A 25,655-nucleotide genomic window follows, 5' to 3' on the forward strand; every position below is an offset into this window, starting at 1 on the left:
ATCTAATGGAAGTTCTTCCCTGCTCAGCTGGCTGCCTTAGTTGGAGCCCTGATGGCAATGACGTGGTGATGGCAGGCTTAGTTTTGCTGTTTTCTCCTCGTCAGAATACTCCGACTTTTGAAGGAAGCAGCTTCTTGTTTCCTGCCTTCCTGCCTTCCTGCCTTCCGCCCTTCCTCCCTTCCTCCCTTCCTCCCTTTTAATTTTAATTCATTTGGAATATCTATATTCCATATAGATGTTTTGAATATCATTATTTGTAGTGCTGAAAACTTTTTTAGAAAACAGTCATACTCAGTTAAAAAGGTATAATAAGGATGTTAAAGAAAGAACCCTCTGATGTGTTGACCAGGGATGAACATAAAAACAGCTCCCAGTTAATGTATAGGCAGCTGATGTGACTGCCTCTGTCCTCAGCAGCTTACTCAAAGGAGCCCCACAAAGCATTTCAGCGCTGGGCTGCTGAGGGAAGCTGTCGGAACAGGAGCACTGTGTCCTCTTGCAGAGGACCGGGATGCTTTTACAGCTGACGGCTGCTTTGGTTGTGGCCACAGCTCCTGAGGAGGGCAGCAGTGCTGAGAGCTGAAATGGGGGAATGTTGCACCTCCTGGAGGATGCTGAGAAATCAGTGGCCTAGGGCAGGTGCTGGAGAGGAGCTGCAGGGTGCTATCGTGGCAGCTGGGCGCTGCTGGTAGCACAACGGACTGTGCCTCTGCTAAGGCGACTGCAGTCACAGAGCGAGCAGTGACAGCAGGCATACGAGGCTTGCAGCACTGCCTTCCTCCCGTCTCTCTCCACGTTCAGATTCTCGGCCCAGCCCACAAAGCAAAATGAAGTAGAGGAGGCAGGAAATGTGCTCATAGTTCTTGCTTGGTTCCTATTGCAGAGCAAATGATTGCCTGCTGTCTGGTAAAGCTCATGCAGAAGCACTGATGCTTTTGCATAATGAACTGCCACCCTTGTCCCCTGCCCGAGCCGGGACGTAGGGCACCCGCAGCCTCTGGGCAGCCTGGGCCAGGGCCTCGCTGCCTCTGGGGGAGGGATTTCTCTACACATCAACCTCAGTTTCCACTCTTGGAGTTCAAAGCCATTCCCACACGACAGTGGCTGTCTGCCAATGCCAAGTGGCACACAAGGTCTCCTCGTGGGTCAGGTAGTGACATGACAACAGCGTGGACAATTGTGATGGTACTTTCTATTTATTGGTACAGCACAGCCTAGAAAGCCCCAGTTGATGCCAGCTGTGGTTCTCTGGCTGTCAGATGATGTCCCCAAACCCACACACGGGGTGCTCCCACCTCCTGACTGATGGTGGAGAAGTGGGAGGGCAGAAGTGATGCTGGGGGGGGAAGGGGCGGGAGTCAGGGGGCTGCTGTGCCTGTCATACTTCCCCCAGACAGTTTTTTTTACAGGTGTTACATGATCCCCCTGAGGGGGCCGCTCCCACCTCTTGATGGATGGTGGAGAGGAGTGTGAGGGCAGAGGTGGTGTTGGGGGGGCTGGGGGCTGCAGGGCCTGATATGCTTCCCCCTGGCATTCTGGGTGGTTTTCTGGGTGTTGGGCAATGCCCCCAAACTGACAACCTAGGGGGGCCGCTCCCACCTCCTGAAGGATGGTGGAGGGGAGTGGGAGGGTGGTGATGATGCCCAGGGGGATGGGGGGCTGCTGGGCCAGTTGGCTTTCCCAAGGCAGCGGTTGTCTGTCGGTTGGACAATGTCCCCAAGTCTACACACTGCTGGGCTCGCTTCCATCCCCTGATGGATGCTGGAGGGGAGAGCGAAGGCAGAGGTGGTGCTGGGGGCTGCCAGGCCTCTCAGGATTCCCTGAGGATGTGGCTGCCCCCAGGCTGACACCCTGAGGGACCACTCCCGACCCCCGAAGGATGGTGGTGGGGGACGGGGGGGTGGTCTTGATGCCCAGGGCGGCTGGGGGGCTGCTGGGCCTGTTGCTCATCCGCCAGGGTGCCGTTGTTTGGGTGCCAGCCGATGAGCACAAGCTTCCAAGCCAAGTGGGTTCCTCCCGTCCCCTAAAAGATGGCGGTGGGGGATGGGGGGTGGTGTTGATGCCCCCCGGGCTGCAGAGCCTGGGCTGGTGGGCTGTGGGGCCCGTGACGGGGGCAGCTGAGCCCGGCTGCTGTCAGGTCTGGCAGGGGCCGCCCTGGTGGTGCCATCCGGCCGGTGGGCAGGTGGTCACCGCCGTTGGCGTCATGTCCATCTGCCAGGCCCCTTGAGGAGAGCAGGACGAGGGCAAACTGTGGCCGCAGACATCGTGCTGGGCTCCATCAGCTGCAGCGAGGCGCCTGTGGAGAGAGGAACGTGCTGAGGGCCCCTGCTCTCCTTCCTCAATGGCAAAGAGCCGCCCTCAGCTCTCAGCCTGTCTCAGGCCCAGCACTAAGAACGGGCTGCAGGAACGGCCGTGCCAATTCAAACATCTGATAGCGTAAATCTCAGACCACGTTAGCCAACAACTAACCGGCCTCTGTGCTGCTGGAACTACAAGTGCCTCCTGGCTCACAGCAGCCCTACAGTAAAGAGTTGGGCAGGATGGGGGTGGGGGTGAACAACAACTCACTGGTTTCTCTGCCTCCATCGCCGGATAAGCAGACAGCATGTTATCATGGCTGCCAGCATGGAAACCAGGAAAGCTGCAGTCAGTGCCAGGCAGTACTTCAGTAAAACTTGATCTTCTGTGGCGTTTGCACGTCCTTCATCTTCCACACCTGGAGGAACAATGTGCTCACTGCTGTGTCTTGTGCCCTACTGGCAGTCTCACGAGAGGTCTGACATGGCCAAAAATGTTGTCTTTCACTTTGTTGGCCTCCAGGAACATGTGAAAATCCTTGGGCTGCAATGCTTCCCTGATTCCAGCGAAGCAAAGGGAACTCCCTAAGGCACTGCACATCAAGGCAGCGCCTTAGGGAACCTCTTTTTGGCCTCTCAGCTTTGTTTACACTATGGCTCTGCCACGGTCCAGACCTTCCTGGGCCATGGATTTGCTCCTTCTTCTCCATCATGCTCTAAGACTCCTTTTGCACTTGCCCACCATTGCCTCCTGAGGCTGGGTAGTTGTCTGACTAAACAAATCTCACTAGAGCAGGAGAGCGTGTGGATCTGTTTAATCAGGGTATAGACAGAAATACACTCACCACGTGCTGCCTTCTTCATGATTTTCATTAGTAAATGGGACAGTCTCTTGGAATATTTTCCATCTTCCCATGCCACTTTCCATCCCCCAGGACCTTAACAGAAAGCATTAAGATAAATCTTAGAGAAACAAAGTATTGAACTGAGCGGTCTTTTCGGTGAAGTCAACAAAGACAACAGCCACCCTGGGATGCCTGTGGGGCTCCAGCACAGGAAGCAGACGAGAATTTGGCACAGCCTTCCCTGGAGGCAATTCTGCACCCAAAGCATGAGGAGAACTTCCCACCACACACTGCAATCTACACAACTGCACAAGGGCATCACTGAAGAGCAGATGGTGCCAGGGGATCATGTGAGGACAGGGTACGCACATGCAGCTGTGCATTCTCACTCACGCTTGCAGACATGCCCGGCTGACATTAGGACTGTGAGCTGGCATCTCTCAAAGGAAGCAAAAACTCATGGCATACCAATACGAGTTGCTGGGGCTTCTGTCCTTGAGCTCGGCTGGGAAGCTGGAGACCATTCGACTCCACCCGCACCTGTACACAAACACAGAGCAGCTCCTGTCAGACATGGCTAGGTACTTGTTTAGACTGCAATGCCAGCTCCACAGCACTCTTCTCTCCCTGCTACACAGCAGCATCTGGCAAATAGCTGCTGGGTGCCTGCAGCAGCACCGTGCCAGTCCAAGAAGGAACCGTGTGCGGAACTGTCTGCAGAAGGGAAGGGGCTGGAAGGGGAAGGGAAGATCCCTTTCCTTTGGGATAGCCCCACAGGAGGCTTATGGAGCAGATTATGCTGAGCCTTTGGCAAGACACTGCTTATAGGCGCAGCTGTAATGAGAAACATTCCCATTGTGTGTTGTGATCTCTCTCTTCCTTAGGGACCTGCAGTGACTGGAAGGGGCTCAGCTGATGACGTAGCACTCAGACTTGGGTTGAAAGTTGCCAAGCTGGAGAGGTGGGCAGTTGGCTGGCACCCAGGCTTCTCGTGCAGGAGAAATCACCGGGCAGTGAAAAGCTGAACCCTTCCTGAACTACCACAACCACATATGAGCAGAGAGCGTGAGATGAAGGCTGGTGACTTACCTCTGGCATCCAGCCCAGGCTCAGGAACAGGACTCTGCTTTGGTAATTCACCAAGAGGACCTGCAGGCACAGATGTGATCAGACACAGGTGAGGAGAGCTTCCACTGCACCTTGGGGCCTGGGGTTTTTTTCTGCAGTGACCTGCGAGGACTGGCTGCAGGTCAGGGAATGACATGGCCCAAACAGCAAACGTATAGGTTCTCTCCTCCAAAGAGTGGCAAGGGTTGCCTTCCCACAGATATGTGACAACTCTCCAAATAAAGAAATACTCAGGACTGATCTGTGTACAGCCTTTGAGGCACAAAGAGACTTGAAAGACCCTTGGAGGTTCCTGAGTACCCAAATAAACTATGACGGCACTAACTTTTCTGCCTTCAAGGAAGCAGACACTCACAACTTACCTCTGGGTTTCCCCTGAGACACAAAAGCAGCCTTCATCCCATTGTCCGGATATGGAGCACCATCATCTAGAATCAAGAACAGAAGAGGGATGTTCCCATGGCATGTTGTGATCTCCTCCCTTAGTGGTGGGGGAGGGCTCAGCTAATGGGATGGCAGACTCAGGCCGTGACTGCCAAAGCTACAGGGTGATCTGGAGCCTGGCACTGGGCAGCTTTCCGAAGCTCTCCAGGCCACGTGCAACACCCCTCCGGGACTGTGTGGACGAGCACACCAAGAAAAGACACCTAGAGCAAACTGGGCTCCAGCCGGGGGTCTCTGCTGGGAACCAGGATTCATCTATGGGGAGCACCAGGAAGCCGGAGCAGAAATGCTCCCGCTTTTCCCAGCACACATCTTCTGAGCTCCCCCTAGGTCAGCCCCGGCCAAAGAGCGTGCTCAGCCAGCAGCAGAGCCACGGCCCGGCACGGCTGGAGCCAGCCCTGCAGAGCACTGCTTCCTCACGCCCTCGCCTGGCTCCTGCGCTGCTGCCCGTCCCCCCCATCCCAACACCCCCACGGAAGGCAGCCCCAGGGCAGCGCGGCACACGGGGACAAGAGCCCGGAGCTCTCGCCCTCGCTGCCACTCGGTTGTGGCCCTGTCTCTGCCCACCCACCTGCTGCTGGCGCTCGCCACGGAGCGGCACAAGTCTCCTGGGAACACGTGGCCGTCAGGAGGAGGAGGAGAGCAAGGCGGGCGGGGGCCGTGGCCCCCCACACTCGTGCCATGCTGCCACCACCACCGCTGCAGCCACAGCGAGTGCTGCTGGGCGGCACAGAACGCCTGGGGCACACGCTGAGCATTGTGAGCTCACGGCACCAGGCGGGGCGTTGTGACCCCACGTCCCCACGATGACATCTGTTCCGCCACCAGGGCCAGCTTCCCCCTGGGCTTGCTGTGTGCGCTGTCGTGCTGGGGGAGGATTCCCAGGCATCTAGAGCAGCAGGAGACCACTGATGTCACATGGACAGCACGGAAGTGTGGAACGGCTCGGCTGGGAAGCGACATTAAAGAGACAGAGACGCTGTCAAAGGAGAAAGAAAATCACTTCAGTGTTGTTTTTACTGCTTTGTGCAAATCTAGAGATTCACTTTTCTCTTTTAATGCCAAAACAGAAGCCGGTTCTTCAGTGACATTTCCCCTTCAACCCTCCCACCCCATCCACTCTCCCCTCCCATCACCCCTACCTCTCTCATTTTCTCCTTCCTCTCCTCTCCCCTCTCCTCCCCCCCTTCGCTTCCCCTCCCCTCCCCTTCCCCCTCTTTTCTCCCTTTCCCCTCCCCTTCCCCCTTGCCTTATGCCAAACTTACCTCTCCTGCTCTTCTGATTCTCTTGCCTTGCTTTCCTTTGCAATGCTATGCATTGCTCTCTCCATATTTATTGCCAGCCATTCTTTTCTTAGCTCATATTCTTTACTTTTTACTTGGCTTTTTTCTTCTATTCTCTTTGCCTTTCTTCTCTTTTCTTCTTTTAGTCCTTTTTTCTCTTTTCATATATTATTTTCTCTCTCTTCTTTTATTTTCTCTTTTTTCTCTTTTTATTTTTTTCTTTTTCATTTTTCTTTTTTCTCTTTTCTAACATTAAATACTTTTTTCTCTTTTTTCTTTTCTCTTTTTCTTCTTTTATCTTTCTTAATTTTTTTTTGCTTTTTTTTCATTTTTCTGTTTTCTCTTATTTTTATCTTTCTTTCTTATTTTTATTATATATTCTTTTTTCTTTTCTCTATTTTGTCTCTTTCCTTTTTCTTTTTTCTATTTTTCATCTTTTTTTTCTTTTCTCTTTTTTCTTTTTCTCTTTTTTTCCTCTTTTTCTCATTTCCTTTAATCTTTTTTTCTTTTTTTTTCCCTCTTGTTTTTCTCATTTTTCCTCATTTTTTTCTCTTTTTTCTGATTTTAATCATACGTTTTCCTTTAACCCTCCCCTCAAACCCCCCCTCCCCTCCTCTGCTCCCATCCCCTACCCTCTCCATCCCCCTACTCTCCTTTTCTCCCTTACCCTCACCTCCCTTACCCCTCCCCTTCTCCCTTCCTTAGCCTACCATTACCTCGCCTGCCCTTCACTTACCTTCTCCTCACTTCCTTCTTATTCATGCTCTTGGCTTTTGCTGCTACTCAAGCCAAATCTCAACACTTGCCTGCTCTGCTTGCTGCTCTGACAAGTGTTTCTCAGCTCTGCTCGCAACTTCACGCCTACTGCCTGCCCTTCTCTATTCCCTTCTCGTGCCCTTCAGGCTTCTGCTCCCCTTGCTGAGCAAGCCCATGCCTGGTAGCTCCCCTTCAACCTCCTCCGCCCTTTGCCTTTCTCCACACAGATGCTTGCTTCTGGCCAGCACTCCTGCCCGCTGCCTAGCCCACAGCCCGCATCTCTTGGGGAGACAGCAAGGTGGCCTGGAGCTACCCACACCTCCTCCCGGGCACGGCTTCTCAGCTTTGCTTCAAGCCCACAAAAATCCCCAAGGAGCTCCTCTTACCTTTGGGCTCAGCTTCTTCTCCTGCCGTGCAGCTCCTGTGCCAGGCCGGGGCTCAGCTCTTCCCACATTCCTCCATTCCTGCCGGGTTGCATTTTTTCATTCTTTGTCTTGCTTTCCTTTGCTCTGCTACGGTTAGCTTTCCTACCTGCTTTCTCTACATTTACACGCATTACTTTTTACTTCTTATTCTCTTTTTTCCTCTTTTCTATTTTCCTCACAGTCCTCCCTGTTTCTTTTTTGTTGCTTGTTTGTTTCTTGGTTGGTTTTTCTGTTTTAATCTTTTTATCTTTTCTTACTTGTTTTTTTTTTTTTTTTTTTTTCAGCCTCCTGATGTTACTTTATATCCATCTGTTGGCCCCCTTTATCCCCCTTATCGTTTCTGTATATGGGCCTTTACCAGTGCCTCTTCTCCCCACATTACCCTATAGCCCCCCGATAGCCCCATATTCCCCTATACTTTACTATAGTCTACGCAAGCCCCCTAGAGCTCCCCTACAGCCTTTTATAACCTCATATGTCCCACCTATACCCCTCTGCAGACCCCTATCGCGCCTGTTTCTCCATATCACACCCACAGCCCTCCCACTGCTCCCTCTAGCCCCATATCCTGGGGGTCTTGATAGATGAAAAACTTAATATGAGCCAGCAGTGTGCCCTTGTGGCTCGGAAGGCAAATGATATCCTGGGCTCCATCAAAAGAGGGGTGGCCAGCAGGGACAGGGAGGTGATTGTACCCCTCTACACTGCTCTTGTGAGGCCCCATCTGCAGTACCGCGACCACGTCTGGAGCCCCCAGTACAAGAAAGACAGGGAGCTGTTGGAGAGGGTCCAGAGGAGGGCCACAAAGATGATCAGGGGACTGGAGCACCTCCCTTATGAGGACAGGCTGAGGGAGCTGGGCTTGTTCAGCCTGGAGAAAAGAAGGCTGCGGGGTGACCTCATTGCAGCATTTCAGCACCTAAAGGGAGCCTACAACAGGAGGGGAATCAACTCTTTGAAAGGGTTGATAACTGCAGGACGAGGGGAAATGGTTTGAAGTTGAGTGAGGGGAGATTTAGGTTGGATGTCAGGGGGAAATTCTTTACAGAGAGAGTGGTGGAACAGGCTGGAACAGCTGCCCAAAGAGGTTGTGGATGCCCCGTCCCTGGAGGTGTTCAAGGCCAGATTGGATGGGGCCCTGGGTAGCCTGGTCTAGTGTGAAATGTGGAGGTTGGTGGCCCTGCATGTGGTAGGAGGGTTGGAGATTCATGATCCTCGAGGTCCCTTCCAACCCTGGCAATTCTGTGATATCCCCTTCTAGCCCACCTATTTGCCCCCTACAGACATCTGTACAACCACATTCTCTTATATCCTCCCCCAGCCCCCTATATCCCTCCCCACAGCTCTCCCCAGCCCCTCTGAGCCCCTTCCCAACCCCCCCAATGCTCCCTATAGCACCGTGTCCCCCCTAAGCCCCTCACAGCCCTCCATTGCCCCAAATCCCCCTAGACCCACCCCTAGAGCCCCATATACCCCAATCCCGTACCACAGCCCACTCCAGCCCCGTGTGCCTCCCTATACCCCAGCAGCCTTCTGTAGCCCCCTGCCCCCCACGGCCCCCTCAGCTCCCCACAGCTTCCTAGCCCCCTCTACTTCCCTTCAGCCCCTGTATCTCTCCCGGAGCTCCCCAGAGCTCCATATTGATCCCACATCCATCCCACAGCCACAGCCCGTCCCGTACATATCCCACTTCCCCACATCCCATCCTGTCTCCATCCACATCCCCACATCCCAGTCCCACTCCCAGCCCCTCACCCCACACGGAGGTGGCTTACGGCCGCGCAGGGTTCCCTCCCCGGCCCGGCGGCGCTCTCCGTCCCTCCCGGCTCCGGCGCCGCTGTCCTCAGCACCGCTCCCGTCGTGCCGCAGTTCCGTCTCGGTGCTGCCCGGACAGCTCCGGCGCGCAGCGGCTGTGGGACCGGCACCACCTGAGGGGAGAGCCGGCTGCCAACGGCCTTTCCCGCGCACTGCGCCTCAGCCAATCGGAGCCGGCGGCACTGCCGCTGGCCAATGAGAGGCACGAACGGGCCGGAACTGCCCCTGACCAGTGTGAGGCCGGGGAAGGCCGGAGCTGCCGCTGACCGATGAGAGGCACGAACGGACCGGAACTGCCCCTGACCAGTGAGAGGCCGGGGAAGGCCGGAGCTGCCGCTGGCCAATGAGAGGCACGAACGGGCCGGAACTGCCCCTGACCAATGAGAGGCCGGGGGCGGGGCAGAGCGGCTGTTGGGGGGCCTCGGGGTGCTCTCTGTTGCCATAGGGGATGGGATCGGGGCTGTGGGATTGCGACTGGGATGAGGGAATGAGATGGACAGGTGGGTGATGGGCTCGGGAGGAGGGACTGGGAATGAGATTTGGAATTGGGATGTGGGATGTAGGATGTGGGGTTGGGACGTGGGGTTGGGATGTTGAACGTGGGATTGGAATGTGAGATTTGGGATTGGGATGTGGGGATGTGGATATGGGATGGATATGGGATGGGATATTGGGCAATGGGATGCGTATGGGATGGGCTCTGGGTATGGGGTGGACTTGGAATGGATACGGGATCATAGAACCATAGAATTGCTCAGGTTGGAAAAGAGCTCCAAGGTCATCAGATCCAACCGCAACCCAACATGAAATCTGTTCAGCCGTGCTTTGTGTCTCTGTGACGTCTGTAAAGATTGAGGTAAAAGACCCAAAGTAAAAGGAGGGCTGCAATCAGTGATTTCTGGGAACTTTGTAGAACTGAAGAACTTCTGAAACAAATGGATGTTTTTGTTCAGCAGAGAGAAAGTAGTCATTTCAAGATAAAACCTGCTGTCCAGAAAGCCTGCAGATGTACTGTGGAACATCCTCTCTAGGCACTAAGAGCAAAGTCTTTTTTCCCTTTCACTTTTCCTTTCCCTTTCCCTTTTTCTTTCCCTTTTCCTTTCTTTGCTTTTTTTCCTTTTCCTTTTCCCTTTCCTTTTCCTTTTCCTTTCCCCTTTCCCTTTTTCCTTTTCCTTTCCTTTTCCTTCTCATGTTGTGCAGATTTTCTCATTGAGTATCTGAAATGTAAGGGAGATACCCCAATGTAGTTCACCTTCTCTTTTTCATAAATAGTCAGTATGGAATATCCCAAACTGCCGTTCTGAATGGCACCACCCCAAAATACATGGTATGGGTTTTTGGTTTGGTTGGTTGGTTATCGTTTGCTTGTTTCTGGAGATATTTCATGTTGATGAGTTTTAATGGTGGGTAGGAGCCTCAGAGAACACCAGGGTAAGGACTCGAGAACTTTGGTCTGGTTTGCAAATTCCCTTGTATCCTTCTGGGCATGCTTTTAAGATGTTGGTCTTCCTCCAGAGAGATTTTTATTATTTTTTCCCTTCACTCCCCTTCCCTGTTCCCTCCCCTTCCCCGTTTCCTTAACTTCCCTTGTCCGACCTTACCTTCACTTACGTTTTATTTTTTATCTTTTTTTTGCCTATTGACTGGGTCAGCAGGAAGGACGTAGACACGAAGGAAGGCATAAGCTTATTTTATTGTCAATTTCAAAACAATACAAAAACAAAGCAGTGCCCTAAAGTGAAAAGATAAGCTTAGCAGGAAAGAAAATAAGCAGTGCAGCGAGTCTAATCATTACCACGTCATAATATAATGACATGTAGCATAGTGATAGTGATTAAGAAAGATGCATCACCAGTTGCCCTACTCCTTTATCGTCATCCAGATTCACAGTGGCTGGGGAGTCCCGGTTGCAGGAAGGATCTGGAGAAGCCGTCCCAGCAGTTGGGAACTCATACGGCGATGTGTCCACCCCGGAGGTGAGGTCTGCAGAGTACTAGGGTAGGCAGCAGTCAGGTGGAACATCCGTTTTCCTTTTCTCCTCTCGGTTTTCTTCCTGAATACCCTGTCCAGGGTTCAAGGAGGAGCAGAAAGAGCTGTGCCATCTGTTTTGGTGTAGCACGGGCCTCTTTGGCAAGACTGAGCGCCCAGAGCCCCGGCAACATGCTTAGTCAGGTAACAGACATTGCAGCAAAGTTCCCTTGTGAGCAAGGCTCCCCACCCTGACTGTGAGGTCGGATGGCAGGGGGAGTGGAAGCTGAGGGAAGCGGCTGTGTGGGAGGGCACGGAGCTGACTTGTTGGGAAGATGGTTTGCCAGGGCTGTGCGCTCTTCAAACTGGTGAGCCCTCGGTAGAGTTACGAGGAGCCCAGTGCTGTCAGTCCGTACAGATCCCTGCGTTTTGTGGAACTGAAGAGCCCAAACAGGGGACAGGTGTTCCTAAGCTTCTGGTTTTCTTTCACGTGCTGTGTGGTTGATATTCCTGTCTGTGTGACAGCGCTGTGGAAGGTCAGGAAAAAGAGAGGGAGAGCTGGGCCAGTGTAGTTTTGCTGCTGTACCTGGCAGCCAGATGATTCCCTGCGATCTGGAAATGGTGCACAGATCATAGAGAGCCAACCAGTGCAGTTAGTGGGAGCTATTTAATCCCCAAAGGTGCTGCTCTGCTGCTGTGAGTGGGTTCTATTGCAGAGGCAGCAGATTCAGCAGTGTGCTGCAGAGCGTGAATGCACGCGGGCTGCTGTTCTGCTGCAGGGTCTTGGGGTGAGGCAGCGTGCATCTTCATGTTGAGCTTTTCCAACAGCAACAAAGTTCTCCTGTGGCTTTGTTGAGCTGACTTGGGTGCTGTTTAGACTATGCAGTGTGGAGCGTACCGCTGCCAAATTCAGAGATGCTCTTCAACCGTTCTGAGATTCCTGTTGGGCTCAACAAAAACCATTGCTTCGCTTCTTGTTGCACTCGAGGCCAAGTTCTGTGGTTTGGTTTCATCTTTGCAGTGATGCTTACAACTCACTGTCTAGCACAGTCAATGGTGGAAATAGTGACTGGTTTTCTTGTTGTGCTGATTTTGGAAGGGAGGGTCTTTCAAGGCTGCCAGCGTGTCTGATGAAGTTTCTTTTCAACCCTGTTTACAAGGAGATGTCAAGCATGACTCTGCTCTGATGAATGTCAGCGTGTCCTTGTTTTACTTCAGAACACAGACTGAAACTCAGGAGACTTGCGTGAATAACTTCCCCCCGTATTTTGGGGTGGGAAGAGGGTTGGAGATGAACTTCAGGCGTACTTAGACTGCAGAGACTTGTTTCACGTTATTTAGTTTACGTCTGCCGTGAAGTTTTTGCTTGTAACTTCCTAGTTCTCTAGCTCCTTCATGCAGGTAGAAAATGCTTTTTGGATGCAGTAGTCTATTTCTGATGTTATCAGCCCAAGATAACTTCACAGCACGCACTGTGTGAGTGAAAGGTGAAACGTAAGTCTCCAAAGGTATCTATGGAGGGGTAGGAGGAGGAAACAAAAGTGAAAATACAAAAAGCAAAGCAGAAGGCAGAGCCGGCAGGAGGGGAAGATGGCAGAAGCACCAGCAGGAGGAGCTGGGGTAACATCTTCACTCTTAGTTTGTAGGATTTGTTTTCTCCTGCAACACTGTTGTATTGCAACAGCAGCAATAACAAAAAGCTCAGCTGTAGCAGACCCCATTCTTCTGATTTCTTTAGTCAGAAGTGTTTGTGAAATGTCCCAAGTATAAAGATCAGTCGCTTGCTTCGCTAATGGCCTCAGTTTTCCTTTGGTAGCTTCTGCCCGTTATTGGAAACAAGATTCCTTTCTTAATCCTGTCTCTTTCAGAAACAAAGGCTTGAATACAAGAAGTGGGCTGGTATTTAACTGTTAGCACTGTTATGCGTTGCTGAAAAGAGGGCTCTTCCTGTTCAGTTGCTTCAGACGTACTGTACATCTGACATGTGCCTGTCGTGTTTGTTTTCTTTTTCCATTCAGAAATGGTTGAAAGGATTCATCTGTGCTAAGCTGTATTTTGAAATAAAAGAGTATGAACTTGCTAAAAGGTAATACGTGTTGATGTATGTGGTTGATCTGTTCTTGAAAGTGTAATAGAAAAGCCAGCTGAAGTAGAGAAATCAAGATCACGATCATGCCTTTTTAAGGTAACAGTAAATGGAAGGATTGGGTGCCACTGAAATCCTTCTAAAGGAGCAACTGCATTAGTTATATAATACCAAAGAAATCATGGAGTTGAAGTGGCTTTTATTTCATCATATGATGCATCTGGTTCTGTGAGCTGCTGCTCAGAACTCAGTACTTGCTGACAAGTAAGTAGCATTGGTACGTGTAAAAATAATGTTGTTCCTCACAGGAAGGTCTAGGTCAAGCATCTAGAACTAAATATAGCCCTGCTTTCCATTTGACAGATTAAATTCCCTTTAGCTTTAGCTGCACGGTGTGGGGGGACTTGTATTATTGAGGAGTATTGATCTTTCTGGGTTTTCTCGCTCTGTAGATACATATCTACTTATCTCAGTGTCCAAGAGAGAGATCCCAGGGCACACAGGTTTCTTGGACAAATTTATGAAGCTCAGGACAACACAGAAGAAGCTGTTGGGTGTTACAAGGTAAGTGATCCACTGAGCCCCTGTAATGACCAGCTTTCTTCCTTTGTAAATGGACTTTTAAAATGCATCTGTGCTGTGCATTCCTTAAGCTCAGAGAGGAAAATGTGTTGTGGACAAATTGTATGATGTACATTTTGCATTGCCAAATCTGTCTATGATGTACTTAAGAAAGGATTCTTTTTTTGGTAGAATTGGCTTCAGTTTTTATTTAATTTTTTTTCCAGTTGATTCTTTCTTTTGTGTCCTGACTTGATCTTTGTGGTAACTGCTATGATAGTCTTCCCATTGCCCTTTGGACTAAGGGTCTGTGCCTGCTGTGGAATTGCCAAGCAGGGATGACGGTAATCTCCAGAACCCAATACAGAAGGATCTGGTGCTGAAGATTGTGGAGCTATTCTGCAATAAAGACACCAGTGATGGAAGAGCAAAATACTGGGTTGAGAAAGCTGCCAGGCTGCTCCCCAGGAATCCTGCTGCTCTCAGATTGAAGGTAAATTCCAGCTTCTCATCTCTGCTCTGTGCCTTGAAGAAACTTTCCGTATCTGACTGGGTGCTTCTAGCATGCCATCTAGTCATCTCACAATATTTCCTTGGCTAAATTAGTTTAGCATTAGTTTAGCATGAATCTATTACATGTTAATTTCTTTGCTGTCTGATGTTTTTGTCTAGCTTGCTTGAAAATTGCAGCTCTGAGCTTTCTCATGCGTTTTAAGGTTGAGGTGTTCAAAAATGTGGGGAAACTGTGTTAGCAATAATATCCAAGAAGTTGAGTTTAGATAGTCGCAACAGACACATCAAGTATTGCCTAAGCTGCTTTTTAGTTTTTTGAGTTTAAAAATGCAGAATGTAGGAAGTGCTGTCATTCTCAACTACAGTGTAAATGCTTTCATCAGTTATGCAGTGTCACTTTGGCACTTATTTTTATGTAGCACAGCTGCAGGGACACAGAGGTTCTCAGAGGCTTCTGTTAGCTTTCTGTTGTCTTATTTGGACCAGCTATTCTGTAACAAGGTGTGCTGTCTCTGTCTCAGATAGTCTGACAGTCTTAACTTGGCATCTACAAGAGGCACAGTGAAGTTTTTTCCCCTGTTATCTCGTTTCTAAGATGTTGGAGTAATTCCAGCAAGTCTGTAGTCTGTGTAGCGGAGGTGAGCAAACTGTCAGGTAATGTGGTTGTTGAAAAGGCTGATGTGGAAAAAAAATATATTAATACGTTGCCTTGATGTTTAATAGGAGAAGTTTCAAGAATATAAAGTCGAAGATGGCTGGAATGAGCTCTTTTATGTGACTCAAGCTGAACTCCGTGTGAGACCCGATGACGTCTACCTTAACATCAGACTTGTTGCACTGTACCGCTCACGCAATAAGTTACGAGATGCTGTGCTCCATGTTCAGGAGGCAGAGAAGAAAATACCTCTGGAGACAAGCTTGGAATGGTACTCCTGTGTCGTAAAGACACTTGAGGTATTTAACCATCTTTTGATCCTGTCATAATCTTCCATATCCTCAAAACTGGTCATAGTCTGTTATTTTTGTTCCACTGACAGCTATTGCTCAAGTGATTTAACTTTTCCAAATGAAAGTCTACTGAAGCCAATTGTTTAATGGGGATTTTCTTCCTAAAGTTAAACCTTGCTTATTTTCTTACTTCAAGTCTAAGCTGGATATAGCAGCTCCATCAGGGGGAGAACTGTTCAAAGAGTTCCTGGAACTTTACTGCTGAAGGATATGTTAATGCCTCAGCTGTGATCCTGGGTTAGGTAGCAGTGTGCCCTGGAGAAGTAATGTCCTTGCCTTCACAGAAAGATGGTGGTTCCTCATCCTCTGATGAACTTTATTCTTTAGGAATGCCTCAAATCAGCCCAGGACAGGACTTGGAACCTAATACAAAGAATTGGGGAGCTATCAAGAGCAGTCATCTACTGGCTCATTCTAGCTTTATTAAAATGAAGTTTGCTTCGGGAGATGTCCATCAGCGCAGAGAGGCACTTGAAAGGTATTGTTTCATCTTTACTGCATTTAAAAACCAAACAAACAGAAACAATCCAGAAGGGAATATGTTTTTCTGAGTCACAGAACATCTAGCAGGCATCAGTTTCCCTGAGTAACCAGTTTGTGGACAGGAGAGGAGTTTCTCTGTGCTAGTGTATAATCAATGAAAATTATATAAAGGAATATTATATAAATCAAATAATATCAAGATGTCATAATAATGAAATAAGCAAGAGAGTTAGGCAGAGCGAGACAAAAAGAATAAATAGGATGCTTACCCATGTCGTGGGCTTGCTCAGGAAAGACCAGTGGAGTGGATCATCCAAAGAGGGAGAGATCCTTCCCCACTGGTAGTGAGCTCTTAAATGGGTCTAGGAGAGGTGGAGCCAGGCTCCACCCCTTCCTGCAGCACAGGTGAATTGCTTTCACCTGTGCTCCCAGGGCTGACTCATTGCTCACCTCAGGTGACTAATCAGAGGTTCAGGCCGTGACTCAGCAGTTCCCATACACTCCACCCCTTCACGGCGTGAACCAATGATCAGGTTGACTAATGGGTAAGCTTTTCCTAATACAGAGACCCACTTATATCACGACACTTATACAGTTTCCATCGCGACGCATGTTGGTACAATTCAAGACAAGTGACGATTGGTGAACGTTGATATTCTTGTATGGGCCAGTGCTCGATGAAGTTACTGGAGGCATGCGGTCGTCAGGTGCAGGTCCATCCTCTGCTCCATCAGTCCCATGTAGGCCATCACCGGGTGTCGCACGTGATCTGACTGTAACACTGGAACGCTTTGATGGCATTTCGTTCCTTGCGGTGATCCTGAAGGCTCGAAGACTCACGGGGAGTAATACAGATGTTTCAAGGGTACCAGGAGGAGAAGGTCTGCTCTCCAGGGCAAGATACAGGCCGTCCTTCTATCCTGGGTCAACACTTCCACTTGTACTGGGGCACGTCCCGGCCGCCTGTACCACACCTTCTGGCCAGATATCTGTGGCTGCATAACTTTGTCAGGCACCAAAGGAGGTCTCCTGATCTGCCATAGGGACATGATGGGGGTCCCTTTAGCAGTGAAGATCGGAGTGTTGACCACAATATCAGTTGGCCATGTACCTATTACTGGAGGAACTACTGAGCCTCCCACCTCCAACAGTCTCCCCCAAGGTGCAAGTAGGCCACACCACTTGGGTCCTACCTGCACCTTCCAAGGCCATTTTATTCTATGGGTGCCTGGTTCTAAATTCTCAGGGGCAGGGAGCAGAAGATTATTTTCATTACCAATCTAGGTCTTACCTGATAATCAGTGCCCGTAATTTGGATCCTAAGCAGGGTGGCCCATGTTGTCTGCAGCATTCTCAGGGCACTGGGTCTGCCGTCTCGGGGTCTTTCATTCAGGTCCCGCAAGGTTTCATACAGTCTTTTCGTCCACCCCTGCAGGGACTGGGAGTCTGTCTTCAGGGCAGCCTTAAGAATACCGTTATAACGTTCAATGAGGCCTGCCCCCGTTGGATTATATGGCAGGTGGAATCGCCATTCGATGTTGTTTTCTTCTGCCCAGCGCTGTATCGTTGCACCAGTAAAATGAGTCCCTTGGTCGCTCTCGATGACTTGAGGTGTCCCGTAGGCAGACATCAGTTTAGTCAGTGCCTTGATGGTATATGCCTGGTTTGCTTTCGGTACTGGATAGGCCTGCAGTAGCCCACTTGCAGTGTCGACGCAGGTCAGAGCATATCTCACCCCCTCAGACCGAGGAAGGGGCCCAATGTAATCGACCTGCCATCGTTGGAGAGGATTGTGTCCTCTAACAAGATGGGCTGTCGTTTCAGGCAGTGATCTTGGTCTCATCTTAGAGCAAGCGTCGCAATGCTGGCATGCCTGGACGATGTCAGGTAGCTGTATGGGCAGCCCCCATGCTTTAGCAGCTGCCCACATTGTCTATTGTCCCGCATGCCGTAGCTTCTGATGTAACCAACGGGCGATGTTCTCAGATGGTGAATTCTCAATCTATCAAACTCGGGCCAGCGTGTCAGCTTCATCATTTCCCGGTGACTGTAGGGGCTGATGACCAGAAACATGTAGACACATATAGTCCTGTGTTTGACTGTATTCCATATGTCTAACCACATGTCTTTGCCCCAGATTGGTCGGGCGTGGATAGTCCATTCTTGGGTGGCCCACTGTGCAATCCAAAGAGTGAGCCCCCGGTACACAGCCCAACTGTCTGTACAGATATTCAGGATACCATCACCGGGTTCCTTGGGTATAACCATCCACACGGCTTGCAGTTCTGCCCATTGGCTGCTCTGAGCATCCCCCTCATCAAACCAGATTGTCTCAGTGGAAGGATGGTGTGCTATTGCTCTCCACTTGCTCGGGTTGCCCTTGCTGGACCCATCCATGTACCAGGCATCTTCAGGGATAGGATATTTCCCCTCCTGAACGGGGCTCTTCTCTGGTGGAGCGACCAGTGTTTCTTTTGGTGCATCACAATGATAGGTCACTGGGCCTAGGATCTTCTGAAGCTCTTCTTTTAAGGCTGATGAAGACAGACTGCTCCTTTGGCTGAGGTAGGCGACCCATCGTGCCACTGTTTGTGCTTGGGCCACCCCTGTCTTAGGAAGGTGGGTCAGACCTTTCACCCACCCCTGAATCGGCAGAGTGGTCTTAACTATGACTTCATCCGTCTGGGTTATTGGCTCTACTGCCTGTAATGCTGAATAGGCAGCCAATAACTGTTTTTCAATCATACTGTATCTTTCTTCTTCTCCATCCCAGACCTGAGACCAAAAACCAATGGGGGTCCGAACAGAACTCTGGCGTTGCCACAGGCCCCAACCAAAGCCATCTTGAGTAACGTGAACATCCAACTCAGCTGGGAGGGTAGGATCGAATATACCCAATGCCTGGGCTTGTTTAACTGCCAGTTTTGCCTGTTGGAAAGCATCCTGTTCTGTTTTCCCCCAGTCCCATAGCTGCCCCTTTTTTGTGAGTCTGTACAGCGGCCTTAGCAGCTGCGCTAGGTGAGGTATAAAGGAACGCCAGTAACCCAGTATACCTAGAAACTTTGCAGCTGCTTCGATGTTGTAGGGACTGGGAACGCCTGAACCTTATCTAAGACAGCACTGGGCAGTACTTGGGTCTTTCCTGACCAAACCACCCCCAGGAATTTTACGGACAGGCCCGGACCTTGCACCTTCTGGGATTTATAGCCCATCCTCTCTGCTGTAAATAGGCGGTTAATGAATCTGCCACCTGCCTTAATGCCTCCAGTGAGTTGGATGTCAGCAGGAGATCATCAGTATAATGATACAGGTTAACATCATCAGGTTTTTTCCAATCAGCCAGGTCACACGCCACTAGATTGTGACGTTGGTGAATGCACGTACCCCTGTGGCAGGACCTGAAAGGTCCACTGCCTGCCTCCCCACGTAAACGCAAACTGATCTTGCGATTCCTCAGCAATCGGGATACTGAAGAACGCGTTTGCTAAATCCAGGACACAGTGATAGGTTTTTATCTCCCTACTCAATGTGTCCATTAGGGAGGCAATGTTGGTTATGGCCGCATGAACAGGCGGCGTGACCTTATTTAACTCTCTGTAATCCACTGTCATTCTCCACGTGCCATCCGACTTTCGCACTGGCCGTGTGGGGGAATTATATGGGCTGTGTGCAGGTCTTACAGTGCCCACTTTTTCTAATTCCTGCACCGTTCCCCATATTTCATCTTGCCCACCCGGAGTCTGTACTGCCTTATATCAGTAATCCGGCGCGGTTTCGGCAGGCAAATAGGCCCATGTTTCGCATGGCCTCTTAATATTGCCTGCACTGCCCGGGTACGGATACATCTCTGTCCAAGTCTGAACTCTCCCACAGTTATCTGGAGAGCCAGACCCCATAGAATATCTATGCCCAAGATGTGTTCCTGCACTGGGGCAATACACACTTTACACTCCCGGGGTGGGAGACGCCCCACCCTCAGATTCAACCATGTTTGGGTGACAGGAATAGTCTGTCCCCCAAAGCCACCAATCATCACTCTGTCTCCACCAAATTTGGTTGGATCTTCGTAGATAATTGATGTTTCTGCTCCAGTGTCCACCAATGCCATAACTCTCTGAATGTTTTTTCGGGACCAATAAATCCTTAATTCTACACAGGGCCTCTGGTCCTATCTGGAGGCCCTAGGGGGACTAACATCCCTCGTCACGCCATGAATTGAGCTATGGCCAATTCTTTTGCTTCCAGTGCCTCAGGCATTGTAGCCCGAGACACCTGAGGAGGCTTTTTTTTCTATTAGCAACAATGAAATCTTCTAAGTTCCATGTTGTTGTTGGCATTCTCTCTGTAACCCTTACCCTTGGTTTCTTAGGGTAGGTCTGAAATTTTTGGTTGTCCTTTAGCTGTCTCCAAAGCTGGAGAAGAACATGGTTGGGCTGGCGGTCAATCTTAGCAAATTGGACCCCAGCCCGAATTAAATCATTAAACGTAGTGAGCCCCATCGAGAGCCCCATCAGCGTCCTACAGCTCCTGGACGCTGTCACCCTGGCTGTCCGTGACTGTCCCAAGCTGTCCCCCCTGCCATGGTGGCACAACTGCAGCACGGTGCCATCCTCATTGAAGAGGTGACGAGGAGGGGTACAGGGAGGGGGGCTGGGGACAGTCGGGGGACACGTGGGGTCTGCTGTGGGTGTGACATGGGGTTGGTGGTGTCACCATTGTTGGGTGCCACCTTCACTGGATGCCATTGGGTGTCACTGAATGTCACTGTCTTCAGGTGACGCTGTGACACAGGGTGACCTCAATGTGGAACAGCCGTGACGCAGCGTCCCCATCCCTGGCTGTCACTGTTGTTACCGTCATCTGGTGTCACCATCACTTGTGTGCCACCATCTATTGGGTGACACCATTCCCTGTACTCTGACCATCATGTGGGGGCAGGCACTGGCGGCACCACGTTGTCACCATGTTGTCACTGAGCCTCTCACTGTTCTTTGTCACCCCTCCAGACCTGCCTACCGCAGGACCCGGTGACACCGGAAACCTCTGTTGCTGTCACCATCGTCTGCCATGAGGACGGGGACATGCACGGTGGTGAACTCTGTGCCACCACCAGAGGGGACTGTGTGACACCAGTGTGTCACAGCCGTGATGCGGTGTCATCACCGTTGGGCGTCACTCCTGGCAGCTGGCGCCGGGTGTCACCGTCATGCAGAGGGCACAAAAAGAACCCTGGGGACATTGAGCCGAAGCTGGGGACACCGTGACCACCTGGAGGACTTCCCAGGGAAGTGGGAACACCACATGACAATGTCACACCACCAAAATTGGGGACATCCCTGTGTCACACCCCAAAGCTTGGGACACCTTCATGGCACCCTGGTGGTGTCATATCCTAGAGTTGTGAACACCCCCCAGAGTTTGGGACAGCCCTCTGGAGACGCCATCTGTGCCCTCCCCCACAGAAAACATTGTTCCCATGGGGCGGGGTTGACACCCCTCACTTTTCTAATTAAGGTTTATTTTTGATAATGGGGGTTGGGGGATGTCCTCCCCATGTAAGTGATAAAGGGCAGAGGAGCGGCTGTGGGGCTCCATGTGTCACACTGGGGATGAACTCTGGGGACAGAGGTGACTGCAGCATCCTGGCCCCATCGCCCCTATGGCCCCATAACCACTACAGCCCCATCTCGTAGCCATCCCTCGTCCGTATCCCACAACGTTATCCCATCCCATATCCATCATATCCACCCCACAGCCATCTCAAACCCATCCCACATCCATACCCCCACATCCTATCCCCATCCCTAACCCTATATCCATAGCCATTCCGAATCCTTATCCCCACATGCATCCCATGTCCATTCCATCTACTTATCCCATGCCACTATCATCCCAATCCCATCCAGTGTCCATATTTCATCCCCAATCCATCCCACATTCTTCAGTGTTGGTCCCATGTCCATCCCAAGCCCATTCCATATATATTCCATTTTCCTATTTCCCATTCCATATCCACCCCATATCCATATCCCCACACCCCAACCCTACATTTCACATCCCAATGCACATCCAACATCCCAACCCCAGCTCCCAAGCCCAGTTCCAAACCTCATATCCCAACCCCACATCCAAGCCCCACCTCCCACCTGTCAATCCCAGTCCCATCTCGCACCCCCTATAGCAGTAGGGCGCACCCCGAGGCCCCACCCACGGCCCGCCCCCTGCCGCGCTCCTCCCACCAACAGCGCAGCGCAACGCCGCACCGCCCCCGGGCTCTCATTGGTCAGGTGCCGGACCGTCCCGCCCCCGGGCTCTCGTTGGTCAGCGGCAGCGCCGCTGGCTCCGATTGGCTGAGGCGCGGCGCGCGGGAACGGCCGTTGGCAGCCGGCTCAGAGCTCTTCTCCCCTCAGGCGGCAATGAAAAAAAATGAAAAAAAGAATAAAAAAAAGAAAAAAAGAGTGAACATGAAAAAAGAAAACCAAGATGAAAAAGAGAAAAAATAGAAGAAAACAGAAAAAAACGAAAAGAGAAAAAAAAAAAGAACAAGTGCAATGAAATGAAAAAAGAAACGAAAGCATAAAAAAAGAAGAAAAAAGCTCAAAAAGGTCAGAAAAAAAAGAAATGAGAAAAGAAGAAAAAAGCCAAGTAAACAGTCAAGAATAACAGCTGAGAAAAGACTGGATGGCCAAAATGTAGAGAAAGCAAAGCAGAGCACAGCAAGGGAAAGCAAGGCGAGAGTAGCAGCAAAAGGCAGGAGAATGAAGAAGGAGGTAGTGAAGAGCAGGAAAGGTGAGTTTGCCATAAGGCAAGGGGGAAGGGGAGGGGAAAGGGAGAAAAGGGGGGGTACGGGAGGGGAAGGGAAGCAGGGGGGGAGAGGAGGTAGGGGAGGAAGGGAAAAATGGGAGAGAGGGGAAGGGGAGGGGAGGGGAGGGGGGGGGAGGGTTGAAGGGAAAATAGAGAAAGGAGATGCAAAGAAGAGACTCAAAAGTACAAAGCGGTGCACGTAAATGTAGAGAAAGCAAGTAGGGAAGCTAAGGGTAGCAGAGCAAAGGAAAGCAAAGGAAGGCAGTGAATGAGAGAAAGCAACCTTGCAGGAATGGTGGAGTGTGGGAAGAGCTGAGCCCCGGCCTGGCACAGGAGCTGCACGGCAGGAGAAGAAGCTGAGCCCAAAGGTAAGAGGAGCTCCTTGGGGTTTTTTGTGGGCTTGAAGCAAAGCTGAGAAGCCGTGCCCGGGAGGAGGTGTGGGTAGCTCCAGGCCACCTTGCTGTCTCCCCAAGAGATGCGGGCTGTGGGCTAGGCAGTGGGCAGGAGTGCTGGCCAGAAGCAAGCATCTGTGTGGAGAAAGGCAAAGGGCGGAGGAGGTTGAAGGGGAGCTACCAGGCATGGGCTTGCTCAGCAAGGGGAGCAGAAGCCTGAAGGGCACGAGAAGGGAATAGAGAAGGGCATGCAGAAGGAGAGAAGCTGCGAGCAGAGTTGAGAGACACTTGTCAGAGCAGCAAGCAGAGCAGGCAAGTGTTGAGATTGGGAGTGAGTAGCAGGAAAAGGCAAGAGCACCAAGAAAAAGGAGGCGAGGGGCAAGCAGCTCAGGTAGGGAAAAGGAAGGGCATGCAGCTCAGCTAGGGAAGGGAGGGGACAGCAGCTCAGCTAGGGAAAAGGGAGGGGACAGCAGCTCAGCTAGGGAAAAGGGAGGGGACAGCAGCTCAGGTAGGGAAAAGGAAGGGCATGCAGCTCAGCTAGGGAAGGGAGGGGACAGCAGCTAAGCTGTGTGTTATGGGAAGTAATGTCAGTGATCTGAATGGCAGTAACCTGCTGTTCTGCATGGGGCTGTTGTGGAAGTTTACTGTTCAGACTTTCTTAGTGAGGTCTCCCTAGATTGTTTCTGTCCTTTTTCTACACTTGCTTTGTTTTTTTCCAGTCCTCTACAATGAACAGCCCTGTGGCAATGATGCGGAATCTGCACCTGAAGGACTGAGAGGAAGAACATCAGAAGGCAGCAGCTGCAGTGTGTGGTGTTACAGGGCAGCGCTGCGAGTGCCGCCCAACTTGGCACTCCATGTCTTATCTGGTTGTACTCAATCAATAAACGATCACAATTACGGACTCACAAAGAATAAGGCTGTCTTTTTCACCTTAGAAGAAAAAGGGGGCGATGGCAAGGAATGAGAGGCAGGTGAGGTCAGCTGTACAAAATCCCAACACAGATGGATAAGCTGCTTCATTAACAAGTCCAGCTTTTTCTGCGGCGGTGACCAGCATCTGTGCTGTTGTTTATCTGCAGTCAGGAATGTCATATCGCCTCTTTTTTCAACCCGCATTTACTCTTTCACAAAAGAGTATCAACTTTTGATACTCGTTCTGCAAACTGGGGAAGAGTAGCTTACAGAATGCTAATTGTTGCAGTGGACAGGTTGGAAGACAGCTGCTCCACCCGCCCATCTGCCACGGCAGCTCCTTGCTGGATGTGCCTGTGGGAACTGCTTAGCTCCTGCCAGCAATCCCCTCACAACGGGGAGGAGAGCAGCACTTGCACAGTTGGTTTTACGAGCACTAAACAAGCACAACTAAAACGCTCGAGGGAGACTGTCTTCAAGCACAGTCACAGAATGTCTGTTATACTGAAGACTAAAGGATATCACTTCCAATCGGCATCAGGGAGAAGACACAGAATAGCAGAATCACAGAATTGCCAGGGTTGGAAGGGACCTCAAGGATCATGAATCTCCAACCCCCCTGCTACATGCAGGGCCACCAACCTCCACATTTCACACTAGACCAGGCTGCCCAGGTTCCCATCCAATCTGGCCTTGAACACCTCCAGGGATGGATGGGGCATCCACAGTCTCTCTGGGCAGCTGTTCCAGCACCTGACCACTCTCTCTGTAAAGAACTTCCCCCTGACATCCACCCTAAATCTTCCCTCACTCAACTTCAAACCATTTCCCCTCGTCCTGCAGTTTTCTACCCTTTCCAAGAGTTGACTTCCCTCCTGCTTGTAGGCTCCCTTTAGGTACTGAAATGCTGCAATGAGGTCACCCCGCAGCCTTCTTTTCTCCAGGCTGAACAAGCCCAGCTCCCTCAGCCTGTCCTCATAAGGGAGGTGCTCCAGTCCCCTGATCATCTTTGTGGCCCTCCTCTGGACCCTCTCCAACAGCTCCCTGTCTTTCTTGTACTGGGGGCTCCAGATCTGGACACAGTACTGCAGATGGGGCCTCACAAGAGCGGAGTAGAGGGGGACAATCACCTCCCTGTCCCTGCTGGCCACCCCTCTTCTGATGGAGCCCAGGATCCCATTTGCTTTCCCACCTGCAAGGGCACGCTGCTGGCTCATGCTAAGCTTTTCATCTATCAGGATCCCCAGGTCCTTCTCCACGGGGCTGCTCTCAAGGACCGCTCCTTCCAGTCTGTATGGATGCCTGGGATTCCTCCGGCCCAAGTGCAAAACCTTGCACTGTGCTGTGTAGGACCTGATCAGGTTCACCCCGGTCCGCCTTTCCAACCTGTCGAGGTCCCTCCGAATGGCATCCCTTCCTTCAGCCGTGTCAACCGCACCGCTCAGCTTGGTGTCGTCAGCAAACTTGCTGAGGGTGCACCCGATTCCACCATCCATGTCATTGATAAAGACGCTAAAGAGCACCGGTCCCAAGACAGACCCCTGGGGGACGCCGCTCGTGACTGGCCTCACCTGGACATAGAGCCATTAATAACCACTCTTTGTCTGCGGCCTTACAACCAATTCCTTATCCATCCAGTGGTCCACCCATCAAATCCACATCCCTCCGGTTTGGAGAGAAGGATGTGGTGGGGGACCATGTCAAAGGCCGTGCTCAAGTCCGGGGAAATGACATCGGTCACCCTCCCCTTGTCCACCGATGCCGTCACTCCATCACAGAAGGCCACCAGATTGGTTAAGCATGACTTCCCCTGCTGAAGCCGTGCTGGCTGTCTCGGATCACACGCTCACTCCTCATGTGATCAAGCATGTCATCCAGGAGGATCTGTTCCATCATCTTCCCAGGCACAGAGGTGAGACTCACCGGCCTGTA

General features: G+C 51.1%; 2 protein-coding genes across 18 annotated transcripts; one reads left to right on the forward strand and one right to left on the reverse strand.

Annotated features, from left to right (window-relative positions):
- Positions 1-467: 467 nt before the first annotated feature.
- Positions 468-9,158, reverse strand: LOC149913427 (uncharacterized). Of its 2 annotated transcripts, XM_090129552.1 has the most exons (9): positions 8,954-9,158; positions 7,140-7,217; positions 5,286-5,693; positions 4,633-4,698; positions 4,232-4,291; positions 3,611-3,682; positions 3,143-3,235; positions 2,569-2,716; positions 468-2,296 (listed from the first exon to the last, which is right to left on the reverse strand). In XM_090129552.1, the coding sequence occupies exons 3-9, from the start codon at positions 5,470-5,472 to the stop codon at positions 2,134-2,136; spliced, it is 789 nt and encodes a 262-aa protein (XP_089985678.1). In that variant the 5' UTR covers positions 5,473-5,693; positions 7,140-7,217; positions 8,954-9,158; the 3' UTR covers positions 468-2,133. The 2 variants fall into 2 exon arrangements, with proteins under 2 accessions (XP_089985678.1, XP_089985677.1); XM_090129551.1 differs by lacking the exon at positions 8,954-9,158 and having other exon boundaries at positions 7,140-7,923.
- A 120-nt stretch (positions 9,159-9,278) lies between these two features.
- Positions 9,279-23,985, forward strand: LOC149913428 (RANBP2-like and GRIP domain-containing protein 2). 16 transcript variants are annotated; one of them, XM_090129554.1, is made up of 9 exons: positions 9,279-9,493; positions 10,876-10,969; positions 12,980-13,047; positions 13,500-13,611; positions 13,914-14,101; positions 14,845-15,075; positions 15,457-15,607; positions 20,619-22,401; positions 22,707-23,520. In XM_090129554.1, the coding sequence occupies exons 1-5, from the start codon at positions 9,486-9,488 to the stop codon at positions 13,989-13,991; spliced, it is 360 nt and encodes a 119-aa protein (XP_089985680.1). In that variant the 5' UTR covers positions 9,279-9,485; the 3' UTR covers positions 13,992-14,101; positions 14,845-15,075; positions 15,457-15,607; positions 20,619-22,401; positions 22,707-23,520. The 16 variants fall into 16 exon arrangements, 1 of the variants encoding a protein (XP_089985680.1); XR_016461103.1 differs by adding an exon at positions 23,528-23,985 and having other exon boundaries at positions 9,279-11,165; positions 12,980-13,611; positions 13,836-14,101; positions 22,707-22,784; XR_016461097.1 differs by adding an exon at positions 14,643-14,759 and having other exon boundaries at positions 9,279-11,165; positions 12,980-13,611; positions 13,836-14,101.
- Positions 23,986-25,655: the final 1,670 nt, after the last annotated feature.

The sequence above is a fragment of the Phasianus colchicus genome, chromosome 37 (assembly GCF_987193195.1).
Source record: "Phasianus colchicus chromosome 37, bPhaCol1.hap1.1, whole genome shotgun sequence".
In the NCBI taxonomy this organism is placed as follows: Eukaryota; Metazoa; Chordata; class Aves; order Galliformes; family Phasianidae; genus Phasianus; species Phasianus colchicus.

Bases quoted from the DNA above. Each gene is read 5' to 3' on its own strand.
- LOC149913428 (XM_090129554.1), top strand. The intron at 10,970-12,979 runs GTGAGGTCTGCA...TTTTCCATTCAG, and splicing joins GCGATGTGTCCACCCCGGAG to AAATGGTTGAAAGGATTCAT. The intron at 13,612-13,913 runs GTAAGTGATCCA...CTTTGGACTAAG, and splicing joins AAGCTGTTGGGTGTTACAAG to GGTCTGTGCCTGCTGTGGAA.
- LOC149913427 (XM_090129552.1), bottom strand. From the start codon at position 5,472: ATGCTCAGCGTGTGCCCCAGGCGTTCTGTGCCGCCCAGCAGCACTCGC. The intron at 3,236-3,610 runs GTATGCCATGAG...CTTTCTGTTAAG, and splicing joins AGCCCCAGCAACTCGTATTG to GTCCTGGGGGATGGAAAGTG. The intron at 2,717-3,142 runs GTGAGTGTATTT...TTGTTCCTCCAG, and splicing joins CATGAAGAAGGCAGCACGTG to GTGTGGAAGATGAAGGACGT.